Source organism: Enoplosus armatus, chromosome 16 (assembly GCF_043641665.1).
Source record: "Enoplosus armatus isolate fEnoArm2 chromosome 16, fEnoArm2.hap1, whole genome shotgun sequence".
Lineage (NCBI taxonomy): Eukaryota > Metazoa > Chordata > Actinopteri > Centrarchiformes > Enoplosidae > Enoplosus > Enoplosus armatus.
Window position 1 is genome coordinate 5,778,117 of NC_092195.1, and position 10,908 is coordinate 5,789,024.

Genomic DNA, 10,908 nt, shown 5'->3' on the forward strand with positions numbered 1-10,908 from the left:
TCAACTTTCCAATATGGTAATGTTGTTTTAATACTTTATAAACAATGTTTAAAATTGTATTTTAAATGATCCCCTCTGTCACACTTTATCCTTTCAATTTTCCTTTATTTATTTATTTATTTTGATTACTGTATCTCCTAATTTGCTTTCTTGTCAGTACCTGTGGCAGTCTTGTTCTCAGTTGTTATATTCTACAAATGGATGAATGAATGTGTGTGTATTCAATAAAAGAAAAAAAAGATTCAGATTTTCCAAAAAAAAAACAAAAAAAACCCCACTATGTTTTACAGAGCTGTACTGCTGGGATGAGACAGAGGCATATTGAAAGAGGGAGGAGAGATGAGTTTCTTGATTAATACTTAATTATTTGTGTGGGAAATGCCAGCCATGGCCTCAGGTGTGGAGATAAAATATCTAAAGAATCACTTCTTGAGATGAGGTTTCAGGAGGTAAAATGAAAACACATTACAAACCTGAGTTCACATCACCATCATTTTATTGTGAATAACATGATCAATATATCAAAATTTGCATGTTCTGCATGCTTCATTCAAACAGTTGACACACATTTGGCATTTATTTTGCCATGAATGCATGTGTATCTTTATTGTTACTTAATTGTTAGTAAGCAGATGAAGCATTAACAATTTCATACACTGACTGCTCTGATCACATGAATTCCATGTCCACAAAAAAAGTTGCTATTTCAGTGCCAAGAGGGTTATAGAGAAGTTTCTACTGATGTAGAATCTAAATCATCGAGCTCGATCAGGTCACTTTATAATCAAGGACCATAAGTTTTAACTTTACTTATCAATACTTAATATTCAATTATTTCTCCCTTTTAAGGCTAAACTCCTTGTGGGGTGTAAAAATGTTTATCCCATTTAAATTTCAGCATGTTCAGAAAACCCATAAGCTCTTTCCAGACACTTTCTTCAGCCTTCTTTCGGTTCACATCAGTGTACGTGGCAGATGTTGGTCGTGCTTGCTCTCTCACTTCTTTCTCAATTTTAAGCAAGTTGCTCACACTTTCAGGTTCGGCACAGTTGCCATAGGCCCACTCTTTGGTTTCACTTGTGGTCAAACCAAACAAATTCCCACATGATCTGCAAGGAGGCATTGGTTGTCCATTAGTGAGGCTAAACGCCTGGCACCGGACCTGCTCTGGAAGTTTGATGGTTCCATCAAAATATGGCTTCTTGCTCTTCTTTGGAAAGTAGGTCATCACTGCACCAGCTACGTAACTGTCCCAGGCGCTAAGACAGGACGCAGCAACAATGATACGCCCAGGAACAGGGCCAGAAGTGGACATGGAGACTCCGTAGTACCTGACTGAATTCTTGTTTTTCTGAGAGACACAGATGGTGGAGGAGACCAGATCTGTTGCTTCATCCTTCTTCAGTTGAAGGATGAGCTCTTGCATCCTTTTTATTATCTCGTCTTCATTTTTTTGTCCCATCAGGCGAACAATCTGCAAGCAATCACAAATATTATCAAGCTGCTGTTGTCCCCACAAAGGCGGCATCATTTACTGAGTCATGCTTTGTGTTTAGGTGAAGTAGCGATTCTGTGCAACTTGACAAGAAACGATTGTGTTATCTCCTGACAAACTATAATCTCACCATGTCCAGCACACATGAAATTGGACTCCGCTTGGGTAGTTGAGAGGAATAGAGGACAAACGGCTGAGGGTAGCGGCCCTTCAGCTTATTCAGCATGTCGTTATCGGTCACAATACTTTGTGGGGAAAATGGTGGATTGTTGATCTTCCCCAAAAAGAAGATGCTGTGAAGAATCTGTAAAACCAGAACACATTCAAAGAGATATTTTCTGTGTAACTGAGAAGCATTATGTGTACACAATACACTAAGACACAGCCATGCATGTCCAGAAATTTCACAACAGTCCCCATCAGACAAACCTCATCCACCAACACTGAAGGATGTTCTGGAGGGGGTCTACTCAGGTCCACCATTTCCTGGATAATCAAGAAGGCATTTCTTCTGAAAAGGTCGTTCTTTTTCAGAAACTCTTCTTCTCTAAAACAATAAACAGATATTGGTTTGAGGGAACTAAAAAGCAGAATGCAGCAGTAACAGCTTGTGGTTCAGTAAACCAGTGGACTCACCTCGTCATCCTCTGTTCAGCCGCCTGCCGCAATTGTAATTTATACAGGTCACATGACAACAGTTACACATTTCACTGATACCAGAGATTGAATTTGCTATGTGGAATAGAATCACAATGATATAAAATATTGACAAAGGAAATCATGCAAAAGCAGCTACTCACCATTGTAAGTAATGAGGAAGTGAAACAGAAAGACAGAAACAAAGTCCTGACCCCTGAATCACAGCACCACTCCTTAGTTGCTGATAGTCAGTTTGCTCTACAGGAATGTCACGGTACTGGAGTGTACTCACCACTGAACAGAGAAGGACGTCTTTGTCAATATGTTGATAATGTACAAGGGGTGAATAGAGAGAATGACTTTTCTCTTGCGTACGTGACACGATGTGTGTGCTTTGGTGTGCTGCCAATAAAAATGGCAGCAAAACAGCAGCTGAATGAAAGTGAAAGCAGAAGGGCTCATGCAGTAACAACTATTTTAAGCATGGGTGCAAAGAAAGACACCTTCAGTTGTGCTTTACTGTACATGTTTTAATGATTGTAACCCAGCATGGCGGCTGATGTTGAAGCTTTCTCGAAGTTTTCCCACACTTTGTGTTTTGGGAACTGAATGAAAGAAAATATGTTGATATGACCGCCAAATTTAAAGCCTGGATATATCTTTTCCATGTGAACTCCTTTCATTTATTAAGTTACGAAGTTCAGTCTAAAACCAACCTCCTCATACCTTTGTGGTTTGTTTGTGTTCATTTCAACCTCCCTGAACTCACTTTTTTTACAGTTACTTTACTGCACAGTTACATACTTTTATTGTTAAAAGCAGAAGCGGAAAAAGTACTTATGTTCATTCATCAAAAGTATCAATACCACAGAGGAATAATATTATCATTATTATATAATAATACTATCATATGTTTAAAATGGTCAGTAAATGTGACAATTAAAGATTCTGTTTCATTACTCTGTCTTTAATGACACTCAAAATAGCAGCTGGCCGATGGTCCAGTTACTTCTCTGTGACTTTTTTATGCCACAAAAAATAAATTAAAATAATTGACCTGTGTAAGGTTTCTGTGGGTGGTTTCCCTTTAATATATTTTATAATATCCATGTATGTATGAGTCTGTTAATCACAGACTTTGAAAAGGAGTTAGAAAGCCTTGCTTTGTCTCCGGCTTTGATAAAAAACAGTTACCATTAACAAAATAGATGAAATACATGTGGTTGTGATTTACTGTGTGAGAAAATGTTTTGATTAAAGTGTGAGAAAAACACAAACGAGGGAATAAAAGCCATTCCCTCAGCTGATGTTTTGATGATGGTGGTGGAGAGCACTGACTAACATGCTGCTCCAAGATCTCCCATAGGTTCAGTTGGACTGAGATCCGGCGACTGTGAAGGCCACAGCATATGATTCACTGACCCTTTATTCCATACATGAAAACATCTGCGTTTGTCACGTTTGTCCACTGATTCATTCAGGTTTTTCCTTCCATCTGTCACAGCCTGTATGACTCCATGAAGTCCATTAAAAAGTCGACAATTTTATTCTTCAGTCTTTATTTGATGTACATACATTTTACCTCTGGTTAAACACAATGTTGTTTATTTATACTTTTTTTTTTTTTACACATACTCAACAAAAACAAAACCTTTCTTTGAAAAGTACGACCTTAATCTTTACCCTGCAGATTCTCCAGGAATCTGGACTTAACTGCGGTCACCAGTTTATGATGCTCTTCGTCCAAACGCCTCCCCACAGCGCCCTTCCTCACTTCAGCCCAGTCCCTCTCAGTCTAATAAGAAAACAATATCAGAAAAACGTTCAGTTGTTCAGTGCCTACAGGTGATCAATAATAAAAGCCCTGCTTGTTCCCAGTAACTCAACTCTAACTTCTCACCATATCTTTGAAGGCCTCCCCGTAGTAATAGCTCTTGGATGCTGGATAGTTTATTTCCTTCTTATCAAGCTGCTCCAGGCTTGAAGCCACGACATGCAGCTCCTCTCCATCGTAGGCGTACAGCTGTCTGTCCTCACAGGTCATCAGAACAAGCTGGTCACATGGGCACGAGGTCCCCTCCACTGCTCCTACAACCTGCATGCTTACTATCTCAGGAAGGTAGAATTTCCCCCACCCATTCAACTCGTCATGTTTCCCTCTGTAAATAGTGTCGTCCAGGTCTCCTATTGTACATCTGGCGCCAGCTGGATTCTTTAAGAGGAAAGTCTTGTGTTTATGTGTGGACACAAGGTCTGACACCCATCCCAGGTAATCAGAACCTGCAACACATGCCAGACAAGAGGAGTTTGATGGAATATGGAAAATACTCATCATAGCAAGGTTTTGTGGTGTGTGAGGCAAAGATTGTGTGTAGTTTACCTTTTAGTTTCTGGCTTTGCTTGAGATTAAGTGTTTTTGTCAACCTGAAAGGTAGAAAAGTGTCAGGGTTTACAAGAACAGAGAAAAAAGAAGAGCTGGTACTCACAGCAGTATTTACTGGGCCACTGGAAGAAGACTATGCCGTAGTGATGAAGACCATAGGACCAAATATACATGTAAAGGTGGCAAAATGGTGACTTGGCTGAGCATAGGAATAATCACCCTGCTAGTTGAAACCTTTAAACCTAAACTCAGGCGTACAAGTGTAACGTCTCCACCTTTCTTCTCAAGTCTCTTGTTATATGCCATTGCTCATTTAAACCTCCCTGAACAGAACAGAAAACTGGTTCTTACGAGCAGACATCCACTGCACCACCCGCCATTCTGGCTCTCTGTCACCTGGAAAACAAAATTTGTATTGTCAAAAGTAGTGGTGGAAAAACATTTAAAACCTTTACTCTGAAAGTACTGATACTACGTTTAATTAATATTATAATATTACCACAGAATCTAGCCTAAATCTGCCACATACATTTGACTAGAAATACAACTAAATGCTGTATTACAGGGGTGTCCCGTAATACAATATAGTGTCCGTCTCTACCATGTGTCATTAAAAATAACGACATTTCACAAAATGAAAGTATTCAGCTAAAGTGGAACTACACATTGCTTCGGCTTTCAGAGTCTACATATTAAGCATAATGTCTGTGGCGTCAGTTAACAACAAGGAGTCTGCAGAAATATATATTCCCCTGCATTTCCGCTAAAGCCAGAATCCAAAGCCTTTGTTCTTTCCAATTACATCAAATGTGAAAATTATAATCACATTTAAGAAGTTCACATTTGAAAACAATGTTTAGTAAACTACTCAAGAGTTTTTCATAATCACCGTTAATGTTGCTAAACTGTTGTAACAGAGAAAGCCAACTGAAATCCGGAAGTGAGAGACAAAGCCTTAATTATTAACGTTTATTAAACAAACTCAAATAATAATAGTTACCCCAGATGAAGAGTAGGGCGAAGCCTTTGCTGTCCTCGATGAAAATATGACATGATCAGCGGTCAGCTTGGGTATTTGGACTGTCGCCGCCCCCTCGCCCCCCGCCCCTGTGTTGCCTTCATGTGCTCATCAAATGTCGCAGCAACAAACGGACATTACAAACAGTAACTCTGTTGTACTGTTAGTTTGTTTGTGTGCCTTTTCTCTGTAAAAATCAGTGTCATAGCGATTGATCGCAATGTGAAATTGGGGAAGTAAAAGTAATACGTCTTGCCTCCATAAGTTTAACAATACTTACGGACCACTTTTAAATAAATGTAAATCGTGGCTTTCTTGTTTTCTCTACTTGCGTTAATTCCTATATTTCAGTGTCCATGAAGACAACAAGAGGGTTTTTGTCTGGCCCAGTGCGTGTTTTACATGTACTTTGCGTCGAATTAAGCTTACTTTGTCGATAACTTCCAAATATTACATAATTTTAACATGGAGTAGCTTTATTAAAAGGCTCACGTCGCAATATAAAACCAAGACAGACTGCGCATGTGTACCGAATAAGCGGAAGCCGTAACTGCGTCAGGCGGAAGCTGTAACGTCCTTTCTGCTCCCGGACTGCCATCATGGTGAGTTCGCCATGAGAGTTTTGGCATTTCTAAGTCGAATTTCTTTTTATATATCTCGTTGTTCTGGAACAACAAGAGTAATGCGTCTTGCTAACACACCCATACGCACGTTTGTGGGGTGTTTTATATGGACATATAGGTTTATATTAAGTTTTAACGCTATGTCTGTAAGATGTCGGCAATTGCCCGCACTACAACGTGGTCCACCAGGCTGAGAGGGCCAAGAACTGCCTGGTTAAGCTAACTCATTTCACTTGTCTCGTTCCCAGAACATTGAGTTGTATCCTGCGCTAACGACGTTGTTTTATTGATTATTTTGTAATCAATAAAACATTTTATACCCACTGTTAATTATAATTCCATTTTGTGAACGACGCACAAGTCGTCGCTAAAAAACATTAGCTAGCTAACGTTAGCTGGTCGAAACGTATGTATCAGCTGCTGCTGCTGAACAGTGCAATGCTTTAAGTTGAGTCGGGTATTTCTTCAGCCTCCGAACTGATGGGTTGTCACACAAATACAAGGTCTCTTGTGTTGTGCACCGGCAGTTTTGTTTAGTTGGCCTAGATCGTACTCTACCCAACTGTAAGATTTGTTTTATTTTCAGCCATTTTTGATGTGCAACTCTGGTGTCTTTTTCAGGTGTTCAAACGCTTCGTTGAGATCGGCCGTGTTGCCTACATCTCTTTCGGACCCCATGCTGGCAAGCTGGTGGCCATCGTAGATGTCATCGACCAAAATAGGGTGAGTGCTCTGGAGAACAGTGGGTTTATCAGTGTTATCTTTCGTCTTTCGACTTGTTTATTTATTGTTTGTTGTGACCTTTGCGTTTCAGGCTCTTGTTGATGGTCCCTGCACAGGGGTGAAGAGGCAAGCCATGCCCTTCAAGTGCATGCAGCTCACAGACTATGTCATCAAAGTACCTCACAGGTGAGTGGCAGCACCAGTCAGGTCCTTTACTACCAAAAACCTGTGCAAGATTTGATGGAGGTGATCCCTCTAGTCCAAATGCATATACCTAAGGATGTTTTTATATATAACACTGTACTTCCCTAGTTCTACTAGGATACATACTTAAGATGTCTATCATTGTAATCAAAGACAGATTAGTGTCCATGCTGTGCTGCAATTATGTACCTAAGTGCACCCAGTGTGATCTTAAATGCAATACTTGTGTTAAGAACGGTAACGTTGACCAGTGAGCACACCACCTAACATGGCCTACTTTGAACAGGGCCTTTACCTGCCAACATCAACTTGAATCTGGTGTCTTTTTGTTGTAGAAATATTATTGTAAAGTGGTTACATGTGACAAAACATTAATGATGTCTCTGGCATCAGTACTTACTTTTATGTGCTGTTTCACAGTGCCCGCCAGAAGTTTGTGAGGAGAGCTTGGGAGAAGGCTGAAGTCAACCAGAAGTGGGAACAAAGCAGCTGGGCCAAGAAGATCGAGGCAAGGCAGAAGGTAAAGGCTATGTTTGAGCATCTGGTCTCTATCAACATATTGGAGGGTTCCATATATGTTAGGGCATATATAGTAGTCACACCATTTCAGCAGTAGCAGTTTCATGGTTCTGCTGTTGGATTTCTTGACTTCCATAGCATAGAGTATTAAGACACATTACAGCGGATATTGGAAATTTGTAATTCTTTGGCCATGTATGGTTTTCCTGTTATTCTTGTGACTGCAGTTGAACTGTATTTTGTAAACGGTAGGTAAAATGTATCAGTTTAATATTATTTGGGAGAAATGTATATACGTATTACATTTAAGTTGCTGTACACTGGAAATGTTTATTTTATATACCATCAATGACTTTTGTATTAATGTCAAAGCCTAGGTAGTCATGGTGACAGTTTGTAACGGGTAGGTGAAGATATGGGCCCCCATCTCACCTGAGTTAGTAATCTGAGCAGCTGGGTGGTATTTAGGACAGGAAGACGTTCTGACGTTTTGGAGTGTGGCAGTCGGCCGACAGGGGCAGTGGTGGGTTGTACCGACTTGTTTAATCTCACTGTCATGTCAAACCAACACACAATAAGGGCACATGCTGCTTTTGCATTAAGACAAAAGGCTGTGTGTACCGACATGATAAATAACAGACTGTACGGCTTCCTCCAGGAAACTGGTCCATTTTAAACGGCAAACACATTTTTTCCAGTACTTAACTTAAAATATGCTTCCAGCTGGAATATATCACCTTTGTGTTTGATGTTAGCAGTGTTTGCATCCTCCCCCAGTCTGTTGTGACTGAATGATCTGTTTGACTCCAACAATTCCTGACAGTGTCATATGCTACTTTATTTACCATAAAGCAAATGTTTGTGTGAGGCTGATAAATCATTGTCACCACTAAGCTGAGCCTGACGGATCCTGATGGCATCTTTTGTGTGATTGATTTAGGTACTAGATGATGGCATAAACTCACTAAACATATGACCCATGCTGTGTGAAGTAGTGCCTCTTCCTTGTTCCCTGAGTGTTTAAAGTTGTATTTGATGTTTGCAGAGGCAATAATTAATTTATTGGAGGAAGACCACCTCTGCTTTAACAGCTGTAGGAAACGCTGGATTGGTTACTACACCTTTTTAACATTGGAGTGTTGTACTGTCCCTCAACACTTAACAATTTGGCCCGAATGATGTCACATACACCATAACAGACAGTTGCCCTGTTTGTACTTTTTTCCTACCTGATCAATAAATGAAGTGTTGCTGACTGCTCTCCGTAAAAGCAGTTTCCCCCACCTTTTGAGGTTGTGTACTAATGCTGCAGCCACTATTCACCCGACCATAAATGTACATCTTCATCCTTCCTGAAGCTGAATTCTTGAGAAAACTAAACCCCTCAGGTTGTATCCTTGACCATATCTTCTTTCTTTGCAGAGGGCCAAAATGTCTGACTTTGACCGCTACAAGGTGATGAAGGCCAAGAGGATGGTAAGTGCACTAGAAACACAAATTACCTCATTTAGGCAGGTTTCATTCATGCAAACAACATAAGCTTAATGGTGGCTGTTAAGTACCAAAAAATGTGATCTTGAACATAGACATAAATCAGTTACACATTTCTTTACTTTGTTTACCATGTTGAAATAGTTAAGCAGCATGCTTACTCCTCTTCCTCATTGATACTGTTCACATTTTTTTATTTTTTTATTTTTTAAAGCTTAATCAGCTTAATCAGCTTAATCTTTACTTGTTGCAACATCCCTGTTCCCCTGGGGGGTACATTTTTGATTTTGGCTTGAACACACCACTCTGAATTTGTTCATGTGATGTAATTTAGTACCCTGCCCTCCATTTTGATAAGAACATTCTCATAGATGAATATGAATGAATTATAAGGGGTCCACTTCGAGGAGATGGGTGAGCATGGTTGACGTAGTGAGGCCAGCTCTCAAATATACCCTGACTATTGTCTAGCTTGCTCTGAGGCAGGCCTTGTTATAATGGTGTGTGATACAGCTGTGTTGAATGTGATTGGAGCCTTTTCAGAGATGGCTAACTTAACAGCTGTGACTAATTAAGTTAATGATTGGTCAGTTTGATTTAATTGTGCCAGTGAGCAAACATTGACAACAGTTAGCGTGGTTGTCAATGCTCACTCTTTGGCAGACAAATGAAAAGTGATTATTAATTTTCCATGCTGCAGCTTGATATAACACCCAATGATGCTTCAGTTTACAGGGACCATTAGTTTAAGTGTGGTAATCCTACAGCAGTCATTGAGTATTTTTTAATTAATGCACTTAATCTCTTTGTTTCTGCAGAGGAACAAGATCATCAAGCACGAGGTGAAGAAGCTGCAGAAGGAAGCAGCAAAGAAGTGAACAGTTTACACAAAATAAATCTCCTGTTCAATTGTTCATCTGTGTCTTCTTATTTCTTTGTCCACTTGGCAAAAGATGTAATGGCTCATTTATTATAAATAAACTCTATGGACTGGTAAATGCCAACTTCCAATGTGTTACTATTAATATTTAAAATCCATACGCGAATGGTCTTGGAGAATATTCTCCACTGTAGTAGATTTGTGTTTTTAGGCCAAATAGAAAGGTCCCATGAAATGATCTTGATGTCATCTTGGCTGCACCTGTGTGATTTTGGTCTCCGTATTAGAATTGATGGACCCAGCTGTATGGTGCTGAATGTAGACTGGAGTTGTTGGAGTTTCATCCAGGGCTGTAGTAGTAACAATCAGCCAGTTGTTGCTCAGTTTAACAACCATGAAACTAAAGGATGTGTTCTCCAAGAATCCACTGACATTCAAGCATTAAGTTAAAAACAGGAACTAGTAACGAAAGTAACTGGGGGGGGGGGGGGGGGGGGGATAGAAAGGGTTTAAACAATCTTACCCTAATCCACTCACTTTCCCTGTATCTTTTGACACATTTATGATGCTATGAAAACTGAAAAGCTTTAAGATCATTTTATCTTAACATACACAGTGCAGAGCGCCTGCAGAAAGATCTGCTGGCTGTGTGTCATTTTAATTTAAACCTACTACTAATAACTAATACTGACACATTGTGTTTATTAACTACTTTACTCTTCCTGATTTAGTCCTGACCTTGACCAGGATTTTAGGGTTGATGTAGAATCCACTAAATTAGTCTTCTACTACAGCCCAGGCAGTATTTTAAGTGCGTGTGAGTCGTTTGATTTGGAATAGGAAGGGAAATTCTTATATGAAGCAAAAGATTGGACAAAATAAGTTTCTATTGTTTGTTTTGTGCTAAGAACCCTTTTCTCAAACATCCACTAG

At 39.7% G+C, this 10,908-nt stretch overlaps 2 protein-coding genes across 5 annotated transcripts; one reads left to right on the forward strand and one right to left on the reverse strand.

Annotated features, from left to right (window-relative positions):
• Positions 1-478: 478 nt before the first annotated feature.
• Positions 479-2,532, reverse strand: LOC139298997 (uncharacterized). 4 transcript variants are annotated; one of them, XM_070921832.1, is made up of 5 exons: positions 2,296-2,532; positions 2,132-2,154; positions 1,925-2,042; positions 1,626-1,799; positions 479-1,474 (listed from the first exon to the last, which is right to left on the reverse strand). In XM_070921832.1, the coding sequence occupies exons 1-5, from the start codon at positions 2,296-2,298 to the stop codon at positions 851-853; spliced, it is 942 nt and encodes a 313-aa protein (XP_070777933.1). In that variant the 5' UTR covers positions 2,299-2,532; the 3' UTR covers positions 479-850. The 4 variants fall into 4 exon arrangements, with proteins under 4 accessions (XP_070777933.1, XP_070777936.1, XP_070777934.1 ...); XM_070921835.1 differs by lacking the exon at positions 2,132-2,154 and having other exon boundaries at positions 2,427-2,532; XM_070921833.1 differs by lacking the exon at positions 2,132-2,154.
• Positions 2,533-6,004: 3,472 nt separating this feature from the next.
• On the forward strand, positions 6,005-10,009 carry rpl14 (ribosomal protein L14). The gene is made up of 6 exons (XM_070921659.1): positions 6,005-6,137; positions 6,780-6,881; positions 6,973-7,067; positions 7,506-7,605; positions 9,027-9,080; positions 9,914-10,009. The coding sequence occupies exons 1-6, from the start codon at positions 6,135-6,137 to the stop codon at positions 9,971-9,973; spliced, it is 414 nt and encodes a 137-aa protein (XP_070777760.1). The 5' UTR covers positions 6,005-6,134; the 3' UTR covers positions 9,974-10,009.
• Positions 10,010-10,908: the final 899 nt, after the last annotated feature.

Coding starts and splice junctions, on each gene's coding strand:
- rpl14 (XM_070921659.1), top strand. Junction 7,068..7,505: donor GTCATCAAAGTACCTCACAG/GTGAGTGGCAGC, acceptor GCTGTTTCACAG/TGCCCGCCAGAAGTTTGTGA. Junction 9,081..9,913: donor TGATGAAGGCCAAGAGGATG/GTAAGTGCACTA, acceptor TTGTTTCTGCAG/AGGAACAAGATCATCAAGCA.
- LOC139298997 (XM_070921832.1), bottom strand. Junction 2,043..2,131: donor GCTGAACAGAGGATGACGAG/GTGAGTCCACTG, acceptor TTATTGTTTTAG/AGAAGAAGAGTTTCTGAAAA. Junction 1,475..1,625: donor TTTCATGTGTGCTGGACATG/GTGAGATTATAG, acceptor GATTGCTTGCAG/ATTGTTCGCCTGATGGGACA.